Below are 18,739 nucleotides of genomic sequence, written 5' to 3'. Positions count from 1 at the left end.
TTTTTTTTTTTTTTTTCCATTAAAAGGTATTTAGGAAATAGTGCCCAACAGTATTTGATGTCAGGTAATTGTAGACTGGGTCTTTGTTCTCATCTTGGTTAGCTGTCTCATGTGTAATGTTGCGTAACTGTCAGTTTTATGTATTGTGCTTGAAACTTACCTTGGTGCAATTAGGCAGTAATTGGTTCCTAGCGTGAAATTAATTTATTTCTTTGTATTCTCCTTGTTATTAGTCACCTTGGCACTGTAAATATTGGCTATTTTTATTTATTATTTTATTTTCAAAGGAATATATAGGCTCTTGCCACTGGAGTTTATTAATTACACGTGTGGATTTTGGCATTGTGACCATTGTTTTCTATACAAAAATGTTAGTTATGCGTTTTCACTGCCAGGTTCAGCCAAATTTGTCTAGAAAAAATTTTGAGTCTGTTGAAGCATTCGTCAGTGTATCAGGAAGTGCATGAAGAGGAAGTCAGCAATTGAGTTTGGGATGTTTGATGGAATGGGGAAAAGATGAAGGCAATCTTGGAGGCGAGAGGGTTGAAATCACTGCTTAGGTAAAACAAACTTGGATACTTACTCGTATGAAATAAGTTTTCATTGGTCCTGCTGTTCTTGCCTTTTAATAAAGAATTACAACAAAAAACTTGCCTTCTAACACAGAATTTTAGTTGGCTTTTTTAACAAAAAGTGTTCTGCAAGATTTGCTGTGTTGTGTCACTTATTATTAGCTTGAATTAGTACATTCTTGTCTTTGTTTGTGTTGGTCCTCTTCTGTTTTACCCTCTATGTGTAAGTTGGATTCCTGGATGCTCTTTCTGGTGAGCAAATAAGTACATATGAGGAGACAGCAAATGGACGAAAAAGGGCTGAGGGATTTATAGTAAGGGGCTGTGAGCTTTTGGTGAACTCAAAAATTACGTTGAGGAGCAGAGAGCAGACAGCCAAGTCAGAGAACCACAGTCACTGTGTATCGAACTTCAGAAGTTGTAGCAACTGAGACAAGGGAACAGACCCTCGACAAACCTAGGAGCAAAGAGCAACCTGCAAGAATAAACAGGGCAGGGAGCTGCTTAAGATACTGTTTCAATTCTGTTCTGTCTGAAGTGCTTTGAGTTTATTCGCTATTTAACAATCTAAGCACCATTGGATAGCAAATGTCATTCACCTTTAAAAGCCCGTGTTAGACTTTTTTTTTTTCTTTCAGAACACAGTGTTGGCTTTGTTCACGTTGTTTAACTTATGGTTTAGCCACTGATCTCTAGAAGCACTGAATTGTTTTCTTCTTCCTGCGTTTAACTAAATCTCACATAGCATTGGCATAGGTTTGCATTTCAGCTGGCGTAACAGAGTACTCATCCTTCTGACTGGACAGAAAAAACATGTGGCATACCCAGAAGATGCTGCTTTAAGTAGGAAGGGCATAAGGAATAGATATGCGACTTTGATGAATGCCACAGAAATGCAGTATTTGATTATGGAGTTCATTAGCCATTGTATTTCCAGTGCGTTGTTGTGGCTTCTGCTTGGAACCAGTTCTTAATGACACAAGTTTATTTGGTTGCAGCAAAGATGATGGAAACTTAAACACAAGGATTACTGATTTGAGGCTGTGCCACTGGATTGACTGCCTCACTGCCAGCCCAGAAAATTGATTGTTTCCACTGAGAACACAGCAGGCTGAATGAAATTTTCCTTCTGTGGGTTTTAGCAACTGTTGTTGAGAAACTCAGCAGTGAGTATTGAAATAGCTTTGAATTTGGTGATACCTTTCTGTTCTTGCTCTCTGTATTGCTGCTGAATTTTTCTGGTTATCGCTGCTACTAGAAGATAGTTCGTCCTATTTTAAACCTAGTGGTATGAGCTCTTAAACTAGCTCTTCAGCTTCAAGAGAATGTGCCTTGTTATTCTGTGGATACATAGAAAGTAATGCCTTTGAGATCTGAGCACTTCTTAAGATGTCAGAGTTCCTTATTTTTGAGATATGCCATGTATAAGTGTGTGCTGCATCACTGCAAGCCAACTCTGCCACCACGCAAGGTTAGGGATAATAATACATTTTGTATAGCAGCATATATCTTTGATACCAGACAGCAGAAAGATAAGGTTACCAAATGTATTAAGATATACTTTACTCTATGTACGGCTTCAACTTCTCGGTTGTCATGTTGTTCTCTTTCCCTGTTCTGAAATCTCTTTGTTAGTCTGAAATTTCATTTCAGATTTCTACTACTTCCTTCCCTGCTTGCTTGCACCTTTCCTTAGGGGTGAGAACATAAAGCTTATCTTGAGGCTGGAAGTATGCTGTGGACTGAAATGCAGGACTTATTAACTGAAGCTGGCCTTCTCTTTGAATTTTCTCTGCACTTAACAACCTCATTTGTTGGAATATTGAGGCTCTTTGAAGACCAAACAAATGTCAGTTGGCTTGTTGTTACTGTATGCCTAGGGGGTGGAGTGTGGTTCCCAATGGCTCTATTGAAATAAATGGGTTATTTGGAGAAGAGTTAGCTCTTGGTTATTGTCCTACATATCCTGTACATGCATAGCTCAAGACACTTGTGCCTTTCTGTGTGTGGGGGAGGATGCCATGAAGGAATGTTGAAGTACTCAACTGCGGTATCAGATTGAAGAGTTGCCATTATGTTTGTACTAAGTAGATAAAAGAACAATTTATTTTGAAGTTTAACTTATTAATGCACTTCAAAGAACCATACATTGGAGCAAGGTGGTACTTCTAAAACTGCAAGAATAATAATGCTGAATATATCCATTATTGGAAGCAAATAAAAATCGGAGTGATATGAAATAGGAGTACTGAGAAATATGATTAGATGTATCTGTTCAGGTTTCTAAAGATTACTACCAGGTCTGTGGAGAGCTGGTTAAGTACATTGCACTACTTCCTTCTTCCAGCTGTTTTTGAAATGAAAAGAAACTAAAATTATATATTTCTGAGATAAGTAGTCCTGTAGGTAATCATGGGATGCTGATTTCTTCATGTTTAGAAGTAGGAGCGGAGGTCCTAAGATAATGAATTAAAATGGAATCTACTTCATTAAAATGTATGTCCTGGGATCTAATTTTTTTTAAATTATTATTATTTTTTTACATTTCTAGGGTATTATGTTAACTTGATTGGATTTAGTACAAGAAGTACTTTGTTCTGCAACACACGCCCCTGGTGTGCTGCTGCCACAAGAAAGGGAAAGCAGAAATAAACTTTTATCAAGAAAGAGATCTAGGTGGATTATTTTGTTGTCTTTTTTAATCTATCTTATGTTTTGCTTATTAGCAAAACAGACAAAAAAAGCTGCATCTTACTTTTTAAAGTGTCAAGATAATTTACTAAATATAAAAACATAAATCTTCATCTAAAAGGGAACCAGTTTTCTCAAATGCAGTAGTATAAGCATTAAATAGTCATCTACTGTTAAGCTACTGATGGAAAAATAAACTATTCAAAATTTGCTTTTAGTGGGAATTTATCCCATTTAAGGTATTATATGTAGTTTTGTAGAACTATTGAATAGTTTTGTATTTAAAACCAAGTCTGTGACTAAAATGACCTTGCAAATAAAGATAGATTTATAAAAAGCATCATTATCCTTGTTAAGCGGATGTAAAGAAATACAAGTATTGGAACAAGTGAGATCTTAGTTGAGTTGTTCTTTTGTTCCTTCAACTCTCAGTTACCACGGTGCTGTAGCAGGATAGCATAGCTACAAGGGAGACGTTGCTGCTGTTGAGGTGCCATTGCTGAGGTTTTTTTTAAGAGTTTCCAGTACAAACAATTTACACCTCCTTCTGCGATAACTCTCCAGGAATTTCTTGAAGTAAATGCCAAGGAAATGTGCTTCTGTTTTACTAGACCAGGAATATTTAAGATGGCTTTCTGGCTCTTTGGTCCCTAGCTATTCCAGGAGCTGCATAGCTTTCTTTCAAGGCCAGTCCCTCTGCTGGCGCATCCGATTGGCAGCTTGTCAGTTCAAGCCAGTAATTTACATCTTCGGTGCTAGTCAAAGCTGTCAGCTTAATAACAGCTTACCAGATAAACAAGCTGGAGGGATTTATTTTAGGTCATTAGTATGAGAAGGTTTACATATTGAATTGGTATTTATCACTGCGGATTATTTAAGAAGTTAAGTCAGTTTGAAGGAAATTAGTAGTTTGCTTAGCCAACTCTCTTTGTATGCACAGAATAGATCATCAAGTGCTGGAGTAAGTAGTGAAATTCACTTCTGATATGGAGCAGTATTAGATAACTTTTGATTCTTGAGGAAGTAGAGGGTCATCTGATTTTTATTTTTGTTTTAGTCTTTTATTAGTTATTTTAGTTAAATGTAGCAGAAGGACATCTCCATGTGGCACAGCAGGAAAGATGAGTTTTCCACTGACTTCTATCACCATAAGAAATCAGTCAATAAAGAAATACTACAAAGTGGTACTAATGAATCAGCAACGATCTGTTTGCAGTGATTAAGCTAGTATGATCCAATATGTTGGGGACAGGTATACTTTGCAGGCATCTAAGTGACCAGTAATACTACATGGAAAATAATCAATTCTTAGTGTTTTCATGCCAGTTTTTCCCCAGAGCCACCAAAGTGATTCACTAGTTGTAGTGTGGAAGCTTCTTACAGATATAAGCAGTGTATGGGAGTTACTCCTTCCACCCCATAACTGTATTGTTCTCCTAGCACAACATGTAAGGTAGGCTTTGCCTTGTTCGAGGCGAAAACTCAAGAGTAAGCGATCGAAGATGATAGCTGTGTTGTAATCATTGTCTAAACTCTGCCAGCAGAACATGCCACAAGGCTCTAGTGGACTGCCGTTTAGAGCTTGGGTTTTGTCTTGTTCTCAAATTAGAATCAGTCTCAAGCATTTTGTGGTCAGGAAATGTTGCAAGTCACTGAGCATGGGTTCAGCACTTTCATGCAGTGGTGGTTTGAGTCTCCTCAGTCTTGATAGAGCCTTAGTGATTTCTTGGTAAAGAGCTGATGGGAGTAGTTCCTTAATTGGTAAAGCTGAATAGTATTATGCCATAAGGCCTTAGAATGAGGAAAATTTGCTTTTTAAGTTAGAAATGTAGTAGTATTTTAAACATCAAACAATTTCAACTGTTAATAAGCACTGTTATAAGCTTTCTTATAATATCATTACTGCTCTGTCTGAAAGCATTTAATTGCTGAAGGCGGGATCATCTACTGTGTGATGAACTGCAGTTCTCATACTGAAACAGAGATATTTTGAAGTTATCTGTTTTGATAACAGGACTAATAGCATTCATTGTGTTGCACATGAATTTCTAAGGGGGATTGTTTTTTCTCTTATTTCTTTTAAAACCAGCTCTAGTGTCTTTAAAAACATTTAATGAATAAAATGTGTCCCAGCAGGTAAGGTGTTGTAGTAAGCCATATATAGCTACGCTAAAGACCTGAAAGTTCTCTTGTTAGATGTCTTAAATATTTAATTTCTTGTCTGTATTAGCAGATTTTGAACTTCTGCTGTACGAAGAGTTTCTCTTACTTCTCAGTGGAAGTTCTTTTTTTGTACTGGAGGAGTAAAGCAAATTGATAGCTTTTTGACGTGAACACCTGGGCAATGGAGAAAGTACAGTTTCTTAATCCGTTTTCAGAAACCAGTCTGTTAAATATAATAAGTAGGTATTCTCAAAAACACTGAAGAAAATAGTATTTAAGTCTATTACGTCTTGGTAAGTGCAGGTGAAATCAGGTAAATGCCTTTACGTAATGTGCCTCTTTAATGCTTATACTGGAAATTGCCTTCTTGGCAGGTCTACATTGTAGAATAAGATGGATAAACTTTTGTTTCTGTTTCAAAATACTGTGTGTGAACATGTCAGAGTTGCACTAAGGCTAACTTGGTCTTTTCTTTCCTCCTTTCTCCAGTTTTATCAATTTGATGTTAGTTAAACCAACTGTTAAATTAATGAGAGCACATTTGAAAAACGCTGTAATTATGAAACATTGCTTGCTAGCACTTTTTGGAATGAAATTATCCTTCTCTGGATCCTGTGCCTGCTGAGGAGTTAGAAGGACGTAGTTCTGAGAATGATGGATTCATAGTGAGAAACTGCATTCAGCTGCCTTGTGAAACCCTTGCTGGGTCTTCAGCTCAAGTGGCATTCGTCAAGAACCTAATGGCTTCTTGGGTCCTAGAAACACACATATACACTTGTAGCCATGAGATCAGTTGACATCTCTTTGGTTTTGCTTTAGCAAAGCACATACATGTTTAATTTTATCTTTATTAAGCAAATCTACGTGTAAATTCTCATGAAGTCACTGTGACTTGGTGGTTACAGGTATTCTGAGGTATTGTAATGAAATGGCAATGCAGTCCCTAATGCAGATCCACGGTTCTCCCACTCTGACATGACAGCTAGTTGCAAGTCTATTGCTGCTTTTTATTATTTGCCTTTTTATTTTTGAGCATGCAAGATTACGGTGGTGATTGCAAAAGTAGCCAACCAAAACAGTGCACATCATCTCACATGGCATGCCAAAATGAAAATGGCATCTTTTCATTTTAACATTTTGTTGATTTGTAGCTATCGCAGCTTTAATGATGAGTAGAACTACTCAGGGAAAGAAGTATCGTGGTGTCTAAAGACAAGCAACACTGAATATATACTTCATATAAGGCAGTGTGTGGGAAACATTTGTTGCATATTGAGTATCCGAGCAAAACCTTGTGTCTTGTTTCCTTAGGTTCTCAACAGGAGATGTGTAGAAGCAACCGTGATGACAGGCCTGGCACTCAACTGCACCATAAACAAGAAATCCTTGTTTGACAGAAAACACTATTTTTATGCAGATCTGCCTGTAAGTACACAGTGTAACCAGTCCCTTTACAGATGTAGGAAAGGACAAGTCTGGAGTATGGGTGGTGATAGGAAAATAATCTTTTCATTCATTCGCTGTTTTTTTAGTCACAGTTCTGCTCACCCCGACAGGATGCTGTGCTGTGCCCTGATGAATAGACAACTGTACCCTGGTGCTCACTGATTGAATATGATTGCTCTGATTGCTGACTCCTTGCTTAGCTGCACGATTCCGGTGGCTCAACATAATTGAATTGGGAGCTGGAGCTGCTTTGCCCCTCAAGTTTTCCATTCCTGGTGTTTAGTATTAATTGTCTGTTAGGATAAAAGCAGTCTGATAATAGTCCTTCATTGACAGTGAATGTATAACAAACACAAGTTTCAGTGGCATAAACATCATGGTGTCTTTTTTGTTTGTGCTTAAGGATCTGAAAATATTTAATTTCCTTTTAAAACTTGCTCAGCCTGTTGTTCCAATAATTAAAAAGAAAGAAGACAAGTGAGGGTTGGTTGGTAGCTTACGTATCTGTTAAAAAGTGTCACTTGAAATCAAATGCAATTTGCTGCATTTGGTGTAGGTGTAGAAACAATGAAATAAAGAAGAAATTTTGTCATTGTAACAGGGTACAGAAGCGTTTAAATCTTTTTTTTCCTAATTTTAATGAATAGAAATTTCATTCTTTCTAATTTTAACTGTTTTTCTTTCTGTCAGCTTATTCTGTTTTTCGAGAACCTGTCGAAGAGAGGAACACTAGTTTTACTTTCTCTGATTTGAGGCTAAAGACCTGTTGACTGCATTAGAAGAAAAAAATCTGCTTGCTTTTTTTTTTTATTTGAGAAAGATCAGTCATGTTAGCTTATCCTCTTTTTAGGTGAGGTATCCCAGACATGCACAGAAGCAGAATAGGAGATTGCTCAGGTCCCAAACAAGCATGTAGAGGTGCTGTATTATTAACTACATCGTTCTTCCTTCCACTCTTTGTTCTGGCATTAGAAATACTTGGAAGTTAAACAAAAAGCATTCAAATACACTTGTTACCCATCTTGGAAGGAAAATGATGTTACAGTTGTCTGTTTGAGGCCTAGATTTTTGTTCTGTTTTCTTCTGCGTTGCGAGTCTTAGCTTCCCTTCTATGAAGTTAACCTAACTGTTCATTTTCTTTCTGGGGATGTCTTTGCTAATATTTGTGAGCCATTAAGAGAGGCCATTTTATGGGGGCTCTGTAGGGAGCTACTGGGAATGTGAATTATCACTTTGAATTATCAACACTTAGTTTGCTTGTAAAACTTTGTAGAAACCCATTTCTAGACCTGAAGGAGAAAAAAATGAAATAGCAAAAAACAAACACAGCTTTCAGAATTCTTTTACACATCTTAAAGAAACATCACAGGTTTATTTGCACGTTGATGTTTGAATAGATGTTGAAACGTTTGATGTTTCTGCTATTAAAATGAAAGCAACCTCAGATATTCTTACAATTTCTCCTGCCATCCCTCTTTTGCATACACACTATGTGAATAAGTTTTGTCGTCCAAAAGAGACATCTGAGTGTGTAAAGGAGAAAAGTAAGGTGAAAGAAAGTGTACAGCATCTTGTGGACAGCCGTTGTCTGTGAACGTTAATTATAGGAGCCTCTTACTAAACAAGGGTGGAAACTTGGTCAAGGAGATTCTGATTTTTATTAGCTTGGAACGCTAATAATTCTGGTTTTCTAGTGACTGACTTCTGTAGTTTAAAGCATTGGCAACAAACCACCCGACCTGCTTTTCACAGTGCAACAGTGTAGTTGGGAACTCTGTAATAAGATGCAGAGTTTAGGCTAATGAGCTGTATAGAGCTGATAAAATAAATCCTGTTCTTAGGGTCTTTTGACAATGGGATTATTGTTACTTGTGAAAATAGGGCTTTGGATAGGAACTGAGATTCTTGTTATTTATTGTCACTCAGCATTTCAGGCTTTAAAAATTCATTTTAATGAGAAGGTTTAGGAGATGAGAAGAGCTGTATGGTTAATATAGCCTGCATAGAGTCAATTATTTTATGTTTGGGATTCTTTTTGTATTGATTATGGCTAGAAGGTCATGCACTTCATTGCATATATAAGTTGAGCTATTCAGTGTGCCAGACCATTGTCCTCTATCCCATTGCACTGTCACCATCTCTAAATCTTAGGGTGAACCCTTCCTCCTAGCAAAATATGCAAATGCTTCTCCCAGCTCGTTGGCATCTGGCAGATTTCTTTTAGTTCTCACTACTGGGGGCATAAGCAGGCTAGCGAGGACTAGGAGACAGGGACCCCACCTTAAAGCACTAATGGAGCAATCTGTGTAACCTTACATCAGCGCGGCGATTGCAATCCCTTGCCACTGGCAGCCCCATCTCTTGCTAGCAGTTTCCTCTGCTTGGAGTCCCGGATACGAGGTAGCATTTGTTAGCTGTGTGCTTCGCATGGAGTTGCAGTGTTTAGCTTTTAAATTGCCGCATTAATGAAACTGAGTTTTGTTGTTTTCTTCATTTTATTTATTTATTTTCCCCACTGCCTCGCTCTCTTCCACTCTAATGAGTAAGTTACTGAACTGACAGAAAGGGAGATTCAACCTCATAGGAAGATGAGTGATAGTCTCAGCTTGGGGACTGAGTACACTCACTGTCTTCAGACAAAATTTAACATGATCACAGAACCACGAGTGTGGAAGAATCTCTTCTGGTCTATCTGCTACACCAAGGCAGTATCAATGAAATTTATGTCATTGTTGGCAAGTGGTCATGCAGTTGATTATTGACTGTTTCTATGTTAGTATAGTATTGTATGCTTGCCTGAAGCGGGATCTCACAGATCTCGCAGCTAATTTGAATTCTAGTCTCATCTTCTAGCTTCCTTCATTCCCAGTTGGGAAGCAAAATAACATGTGAATTTGCCTGTTTTCATGTGTTCCTTCCTCTTATATAGGTCATTGTGGAAGATGTTGCAATTTCAGTTTAATGTTCTTTGTCTATAGTACTTGTACGTGGACATGCTGCTGCTTTCTATAATGTGAATGTTTTATTGGAGTATAAAGTTCATTTTGTTGACAGGCTGGCTATCAAATCACTCAGCAAAGAGTTCCTATTGCGGTGAATGGGAGTCTGTCATACAGTCTCTGCAAAGATAACAAAATGAGCCAGATGGTGACCAAAACTGTGAGGATTAAACAAATTCAGTTGGAGCAAGACAGTGGAAAAAGTCTCCATGATGATGCAAGGAGCCAGACTCTCATTGACTTGAACAGGGCTGGTAAGCTTGGACCATTCTCTTATTTTTCTCCTCCTTTCTATATTAAGATGAGTTTTTAAAAATTAACGAATGACAGAAAACAGGTGAAAAATAAAAACAGCCTGTTATCTCTCTCCTTAAAATGAAAACACATTACACTTGAAGCAGGGGAATGTTTAATAGGCCTTTCCTTTTGCAGTTGGTTGATGACATTTTGCAAGAGCAAATTAGTAATCTGTTAGTTCAAGTTCCTCATGCCTGACAGTCACGTAGAGCCACTCAGCTGTGTAAGCTCTTGCAACTGAAGGTGTTGTTTAAAAAAAAAAAAGTGTATCCTAGAGCATAAATGAATGAAGTTTGTGTATAGGAATAGCTGCTGGAATTTGATAGACAGTTCTTTTAATTATTAGCTTTGAAAAAAATGTAGATTTTCTCTTCAAGCTGTAAAACTGTAAACAGAATGAACCAAGTTAATACAAAATAAAAGGCTGTGGCCAGGATGGCAAGCCTAATGGGCATCATGCTTCAGTGTCCATTGAAGTGAAAGGCTGTGGCTGGTCATGTTCTTTGAAAGGGATACTGAAATTAAAAACTACTATGTGTTTTTACAGTTCTGTCTGTTCCAAAATTAGTTTAAGAGAAATGCATTTGAGTCTGCAATCAGATAGGCTTTTAATTGGAGTTCTCTCAGAGGAGAGCCCAAGAGGAATGTATATGCTTGTTCTGCATGTCAGTCAGAGGGTGGAGTACGGTCTGCAGTTTGTCTGCTCCTTTAAGAAAAGGAGGAAAAGTTTTTATAGCCATCTGTACCTGAGTCCATTGTGACAGTCACTAAATAATACACTTTTTGTTTTGTTCTCAAAAAAAGCCCAAGCCAGTTTTGCTCTAATACGCTGAGATCAAAAGCTATTGCTGGAAATTCTCTTGTCTTTCCCTGATAGGAGTCGGCCTCATGGAGGTTGTCATGGAGCCTGATATGTGCTGTGGGGAAGAAGCAGCTGCAGCAGTCAGAGAGCTTCAGCTTATTCTTCAGACACTTGGGAGCAGCCAGGCAATCATGGCAGGTACAGAGGAGGAAGGGCACGTTCTCTTGTCACCTGTAATTCTTTGCATTTGTGGGAGTCTGCAGCTTCTGGTTATTTTGCTCTGCAGTTGCTTATAACCCATAGCCTTTTCTAGCTGTTGTTTTTAAAATCCTCAGAGCCTGCCCTAATGTCTGCCATGCTTCAGATGCGCTTATGGGCCTGCTTTCCTCTGCAGAGTTTTGCAGTGTTAGATTTTATAGGAAAAACCTAGACAGGAATGAATGTCCCCAGGGTTCTTGAGGTGTTTCTCCCTGTCTGTCCTCGTGCTGCTTGTTACAGTGCTGCAGCACGTAAGCTATGTGCTAAGGATTAGTTACAGAATATGGAAGCTAGTTCCCTTAGCTCCAACAGACTAGTAGAAGTATGGATCATCCTCTGAGTTATCTGTCAAGTCTCAGCTGGCCATAAAATTGATGTAAGAACAGTAAATTTATGATGGTGTGTGTGAAATAGGGTAAATGGCAACTTACAGCAGATACCGGGGTTAATCTAAGAACCAACCAGATCTCAGCTTTTACCATGCTTGATAGTTTGGCACACTCACTCTGTGCTCACCCTCCCCTTCTAGCACTATGTTCACTAGGTGTCAACTTCCCTTCTACTAGGGAGATCACTGCTGATCTGGGGGGCGCTGGGCAGAAAATTGCATTGGTTCATGCTGTGCAGCCAGCTTGCAGATACCGGTGTCAGGCATTAGCAGCCGAGGTCCCTAGGCATCCCCAGCCACTTATCTCCACACACCTCTCTGATGTTCAGGATTTCCCCCACCTTTTTTTAGCCAAGATCACTACAATTTTTCTGAGATCTCTTTATTTGGAGAATCCCTCATTTTGGCACCAACCCTTCTTTCTGGAACTCTTGGTAGTTTTTCCAGTCTAAATAGCACATGTGCACAGCATGTGTTCAGCCTCCTGACTAATGGTTCTGTCTCGTGTCTCTTTTTTCAATTGGATGATTTGGGACGTGCCATTTTTGTGTAGCCTCAATGTTACCAAGATTTGCAACCAACCCATAGTTACAGGTAGCAAACAGGCTTCTGCTCGACAGTTTTAGAAGTGCAGCTTGGGGCATTCATCCCTTGCATGTTTATGTGCTGTCTGCTAGTGTTCATAATTTAAGCTGGGTGTTTATTTTGGCCTGTGAAGGATGGCTACACTGATCTGGCAGCAGAATCAGGTCACAGTTTAAATGTTGCATTTCCTAGAGAACTGAGTCAGAGTGATCTGTCCACCAAAGACTAACGAGACCCAAGAAATGATAGCTAGTGATGCAAATTCTAATCAAATGTAGGAGGAAATAATAATTGGTAGTCATTATATATGCTTACACAATGCCTCACCTTGCCCACTTCTTTGTGAATCTTTTCTCACCAAGTATTAAACACATCAGAAAGGGGTGCAGTTCTTAATTTTAAGCAGCCAGTTTACAAAGTTTTTCAAAGGCCTTCATGGACATACATGTAAACCATCATTCATCACTTCTGAATTTGGTCCAAATATTGCCATTGGAGTTACACAGTGGTATCTTTCACTGCATTGGGATTTCTGGTTTTATGAGAAAGACTCCAGTGTTAGGAATACTTTTTTTCTTGCAGTGTAGTTGGCCTTTAAATTATTTTTTCTTAGTGACATTTTAAGCATTTTCTACTGTGTTTTACTTCAGCATAATTACTTGTTTTCAAATAAGGGTTTTACGTGCTCATATTTTACTTGCGTTTTATTTGCATGTTCAGTGAAGACAAGTTTTATACATTGTTACTTCAGTAGACAAATGAAAAACTGATTACACTGGAAAATGAAAAGAAGCTGGGCTTTAAGTGGGCTTTAAGGAAAAAAGCTTTTCTAAAAAACAATTTGAGGCCAGGCTCTCCTTTCATTTATACCTGATTAATTTCATTATTGTGTCCCACTGACACCTACATCCAAGTAGAAGCAGGCTGTGTCTCAAGTAGAAGCAAGAACAAGACAAGTATATTCCTACTCTGTAGCAAGTACTCATTTTACCCCTAAGAGGAAGCACATGCAAAGCACTTCTCCTGAAAGAGATGCTGGGTCATTCTATAGCCTTTGTCCTTCATTTGTGTCTGGCAAGGACTCTTTGAAGACAGAGGAAATTAATGCACTGTCATCCAGCCTGCTTCTACAACATGTACCACATACTGTCCAGTCAATTTTTATTTGCTCACTGCAATGGATTTTGAGCCATAGACTTTTTCACAGGTTTGAATCTGAGCTACTTTGTGTTTTCCATACTGCATGGAAACATCAAATGTGTGTTTCCTTTTACCAGTAATTGTAATTAAACACAAAGAGGAAGGCTACAAAAGTTCACTGTGCATATGGGAAGAAATTATGTTTATTTATGATACAGCCTCTCCTGTTTGTTTGTTTGTTTTTCCCACCAGTTGAATAACTGTGGCAAACATTCTCTTAGAAGAAATGACTTTGGAGGGAGAAATCTTAGAAAGATTAAAGTCCTGTTTACTTGAGGTTGAGTCATCAGAGATCTCTGAGGACATCAGCCCATTTTGAGCTAGCAGTGTAGGACGTTTTTATATGTAACTTCGTGTTCAGTTTGGATGTTTTTGGCAGCCAGGGAAATCTGGAGAAGAGAAAAGGTTGCGATTTCTTGAAGAAGAACAAGAAAACTACAAAAAATCCACAGCTTCTGACATTTTGTCCTTGGGCTGTAAATTTCCAAGGGCACCTTAGTAAAAACTGTTCAACATAACTAAGTTATTGCATTTCACAACAGAGTAGTGTATATCCATCAAATTGTAATTCCAAAAAGTATCTTTGTGCTGTTTTTAGAGGAACGGAAGCTCACAGAGCACTGCTTTAAGTTGCTTGTCTAATTCTGCCTTTTTTTTAAGGGCAGTGAATCACAAGCTCTTTTTCCTATGCTCCTGCACTGTGCCATAGTTTTCTCAGAGAAGAATTATGAACAGTAATATCAAAAGTAAAAAGGTTGAATTCTCAGAAAAATTCGAATGATTGGAGGCAGAAGCTCGAAATGGAATCAAAGCAGAAAGCTATTATGAACTGGTTGTTACTCATTTCTCAAAGTATGGAAGCCTGCTGTTAATGTTCTGCACATAACGTGAAGTTTATTAATGCGTTCCGGGGTTTTTACTCTAGTTTACAGGGTGGACTATTTTGATGATTAAGTTTCTTTTTACAGAGGGTCAGCTGAGAGTGGATGCCAATATTTCTGTGCATCACCCTGGAGAGCCTTACGGAGTAAGAACTGAAGTGAAGAATATCAATAGCATAAGATTCCTGGCAAAAGCAGTAGGTAAATGATGATTACTTTGTTACTGGAGCACTGTGGATACTTTGAGTTCTCAGTAAAACAGATGTCTGAGTACATTGGTTGGCTTTAAATGCCCTGACTATCTTTATCAGGGTGTACCCCATCCATGCACATTCTTCCTAGTCCAGTGGTCCTCTTTAAGCCTTTAAGACTTTGCCTGACCTACATCACAGATGTGTGTGAGTTTCCAGTGCTGTCTCCTGATGGACCTCGGACCCGTGCTGTGATCTTGTTTCCAGTCCTGTGTCTGGCCTTTGCTGCTGCAGTCTGACTGAACTCCCTGGGTGCACCCTGGACCCAGTTCTCACCCTCACCTTGTCTGAGACTATCAGTAAATCCTGCTAGTAGCACATGCATCTGTCCACACTGCTCAGATGTGCAAGGGCACTTCCTGTGCTGTGGTGGTCCTTGGTTCCAAGCTTGTCCCACCTTTTGGAGCAGCCCTGTTCTTGTTGCTCCCTGACAGAAGAAGTCTTAGTTAAGAATACTCTGGGGATAGCAGTCACATTAGTCTGTAGTTTCAACTTTTATCCCTCTGCCCGTCAGAAGAACAAAGCAGATGATTCAGGGTTTAGTATGTTTGGCCCTGAGATACGTTAGCAGTAGCTCTTTGTCCTTCAGTGCAGATGATTGCTTTCCAGCATGTACAGTAAATTGTATGCGTGAAGTTCAGATGCAACTTGGGTATGAGCAAGAAAGGATGATCATTACAGCTCCAAAATATAACTGGCAAGGAGAATGTGAGAATTCTTGTTCCAAATACTCCACTGAGGGAAAGAAAGGTCACTAGGAATGTATGGCTTGGCCGCAGTGCCTGGAAGAAAATGCTTTCTATTTAAAGGAAAACATGCAAAGAAAGAAACTGTGCTGGAGAGAAAGACAGTGACTAATAATTCTGCCTGCATCTACTGCTGTTGATTTTATTAAGGTTAAAGCAACTAACTTTTTCATTATTGCACAGCAGTGGAAAATGAAATAGTGGAGTGTACAAAAGCTAATAGTGCAATATAGTAAACTTATTCTTTTTTCTCATGTTTCTGCCAGACTATGAAATACAGAGGCAAATTAAAGAACTTGAAAATGGAGGAACAGTTCTGAATGAAACAAGAGCATTTGATTCTAAGCTTGGGTGAGTTCTTATTCTGGAGAAATATCAGTAATAACAGCTTTAGAGTGCTAGGGATGCCTGGTGACCAGATTGGGGGAGATAACTTGATATTGCTCAACTTCTGTCTTCTAAAGCTTATGTTCACAAGCATGCTCTTTTCAATGGTAGAAACTTATTCTTGAAGTTGAGGCTTTTATACAACAGATTGTATGCTACCTCAGGCGGTGTCTGGGTGAAAATGGCTGCCTCTGTACATACACACTTTCTTTGCAGTGGCTTTAAGGCACTCTACTGATCCTCATGAGGTGAGGCTTATGTTTTATCTTTTTGCCGGGAATCCAGTGGTGTACCACTTCTCATGTCTTATCTGTTTTGTTTTATTTTAGGTGCACTGTACCAATGAGAGATAAAGAGGGAAAGCAAGATTATCGGTATTTCTTTTTAAATAAAGTTACCTTTTCAAGAACTGAAAACTTATTAAATATCTTAAGTGTAGACAGTGTAAAAAGCTTGTGAAGTTAATCAGTATAATGCGTGTGGAAACTGACCTTCCAGTGGAAAGAAACATATCAGAATCAGTACGAGTCTGACAAGTTCACATCCAGATTCCATAGACTATTGGATTTAGCAGTGATGAGACACAAAAGCTTTTCCTAAGAACTAATCTGGAATAATTCAGCTAAAAGTGGGTAATTTGAAGGTTTGCTTTTTGGCCAGTGCACATATATTGTTAAGAATGCCTGATGTTAAATGTAAGAATATTCTGAGATGATCACCGTTCCTGCTTTAAATATGTACTGAGAGAAATGATTCTTGTATAGCAGGCCCTGCCTCTTCATGCTTAAATTCTGTGATCATACACACTGTTTAAAAATCCCAACTACTGTTGAGGAGCATCAGCATTTGTAGGCAGATTTCTACCTTAAGATGTATGTAGACCTACTGAAGTTGTTACCCAGCTAAATACTTACTGCCTTCCACTGATGTGAGATGGCAGCCATCACAGTTCGATTGCTAAAGATTTGTGTGAACAGTCTATAATCTGCTCTCAGCAAAGTCAAACGTACACAGCCATACATAGTCAACCAAGAAAAATCTATCTGGAGGGCAAGAGAATAAGGCATAACTCTGTCAGGAAGCAGTGCTGCTGGGAATAAATGTTGGGTCAGTGCTGCAAAACAACAGCATATCTGCTGAGTGCTCTTGTACGAGAGATAATAAGAGTGGTGTCTGGATGGGATGGGGCATAAAAGTGCAGCTCAGTGACTGTTGAGGTCTCTGAGCTCCTCTTCTACTGAACTTTGCATGCCTCCATCATTCTATGGTTAGAGATATCAAAATGCTGATCAACTTAGTTGTTTCCTGACTTTTCATCTTGGGTTCAATCTTCTTGTTGCTCCCGGAGGTCACTTGCCAGTTGGAGAATTGCAGCTCTGCAGAACTTTGAGAGCCTCTCAGTTCTCTCTTCCTCTTAACTGTACATACACCAATACTGATGCAGAGCAAGGATTTTGAAAATATTCCACCAACTTTATGTTTAAATCTGCTTTTTGAAATAGCAATTGTAGAAATACAGCAGAAAAGACAGTAGTCATTTTATGAATTCCTTGGTAATTGCTGACATATTTAACAAGGCTAGTTTGAACAAATGCAGAAGAAAACTTAGGCAAACGTGTGCAAAACTGGTCTAAGATATTTCAAATGAAGACCGGAGAGATTATTATTAGTGCTTAGATTATGATCAGTATTAAACTGTTTTCTCAGATTTTTTGTAAATTACTGCTTGCATGTTATGCATCAGACTTAAGATCTATGTTTAGACAGATTTGAAATAAAAATCATAGAGGGTGTTTCATGTCCCTTGTCCTGAAATTTTTGAACCCTTCATTTGATCAGGTGAAAGTGAGGTTTCTGCTTCAACTGCAGTTATTGCAGTGGTCTGAATTGGCCTTGTCTTTAAGTGAGTTTTTTGTTCTGTGGAGACACCCTGATGAGTGCAGTAACTTTGCTTTTAGCACAGCATGGGATTTCATCAAGGTTTTTCAAGCCCGCATGGAAAAGGTCGCAGCCTGCCCAGGTCACTCCTGGTGGTTGGCTGTCAATCTGGGTTTCTCCCTGCCAGTCCACTCCCATTTTTGTTTAGATCTACAGTTAATGCTTGATGTCAAAAGAAATAAGTTGTTTCCGTAACTGTTATTTTTACTGCTATTCTTAATATAATTAATCCTTTTTTATCACTGACTTTGACAAGTAGTTGCAAATACTTAGGAGAATAGGGGCTTTGCAACAGCTGATGAACTGATCTCTGACATACCGTCATGAATTTTTAATATTTTATTAAAGACGACAATGTAATTTCCAAGTCAGCATAAAGCTATCGTATGTATTTTCTTCCTTCTTGTTTAGCTTTTGACTGACAATATTTCTAAAGGTGTTTTTCTTCATCTTTAGGTTTATGCCAGAGCCAAATCTTCCCCCACTGATTCTATACGATGCTAAATCTTTGCCAGCTAATGTGAACCATCAGCAAGTGGTAAATATCGATTGGATTCATGAGAGACTTCCTGACCTTCCCAGTGTGAAGAGAGCAAAGCTTGTTGAACTGTATGGGATTCTTCCTGAACACAGCTTCACCTTAGTGGTAGGTCTATTGATCAAGTGCGAAAATAAACGTAGCAACTCTAAAAGTTGGACTGTATTCAAAAACATTTATGAATGTTGTTATTAACCAGCTAACAGTTTTAATGAATTTTCTTATTTGGAAATATGTCCAGTTTGTTGCCTACTTCTATACCCTGAAGCCACATGCATATATTAGTGGGGAAAAAAGAAACCTTGCACTGTGTGCCTAAAAGAAGCATTTCTCATACAAGGTACAGTCAGATAACTATTACTTAATATTGATCTTGTCTGTCTACACATGGACAAACTAGTGACTGACTGCAACAAACTTCCTGCTGACAAATCCTTGCTTGCAAGTGCTTATTCTTCTTATCTCTGGGTTTGGGTTTGGGTTTGGTGCGAGGCTGGGCACATTGTCGTTACTTGACAAATTAATAGGCATACCCTCCTGACTGCAGAAGGAAAACACATACTCTAAATCTCTTTGCCCTAGTTGATCTGGTCTCTT

General features: G+C 38.6%; 1 protein-coding gene across 3 annotated transcripts in view; it reads left to right on the top strand.

Annotated features, from left to right (window-relative positions):
* The window catches only part of GATB (glutamyl-tRNA amidotransferase subunit B), a 67,662-nt gene that overhangs the window by 8,739 nt on the left and 40,184 nt on the right, over window positions 1-18,739 (top strand). For all 3 annotated transcript variants that reach the window (XR_793179.2, XR_793180.2, XM_003205442.4), the window contains exons 3-9: window positions 6,738-6,851; window positions 9,927-10,125; window positions 11,046-11,168; window positions 14,370-14,483; window positions 15,546-15,630; window positions 15,996-16,040; window positions 18,061-18,250. Coding sequence is in view for 1 of the 3 variants with exons in the window: in XM_003205442.4 (XP_003205490.1) it covers window positions 6,738-6,851; window positions 9,927-10,125; window positions 11,046-11,168; window positions 14,370-14,483; window positions 15,546-15,630; window positions 15,996-16,040; window positions 18,061-18,250 (870 nt within the window). In the remaining 2 variants the exon portion in view is untranslated. The remainder of the gene's footprint in view (window positions 1-6,737; window positions 6,852-9,926; window positions 10,126-11,045; window positions 11,169-14,369; window positions 14,484-15,545; window positions 15,631-15,995; window positions 16,041-18,060; window positions 18,251-18,739) is intronic.

The sequence above is a fragment of the Meleagris gallopavo genome, chromosome 4 (genome assembly GCF_000146605.3).
Source record: "Meleagris gallopavo isolate NT-WF06-2002-E0010 breed Aviagen turkey brand Nicholas breeding stock chromosome 4, Turkey_5.1, whole genome shotgun sequence".
In the NCBI taxonomy this organism is placed as follows: domain Eukaryota; kingdom Metazoa; phylum Chordata; class Aves; order Galliformes; family Phasianidae; genus Meleagris; species Meleagris gallopavo.
Note: the sequence above shows the minus strand (reverse complement) of the source record. Positions and strands in the feature narration are given on the sequence as shown.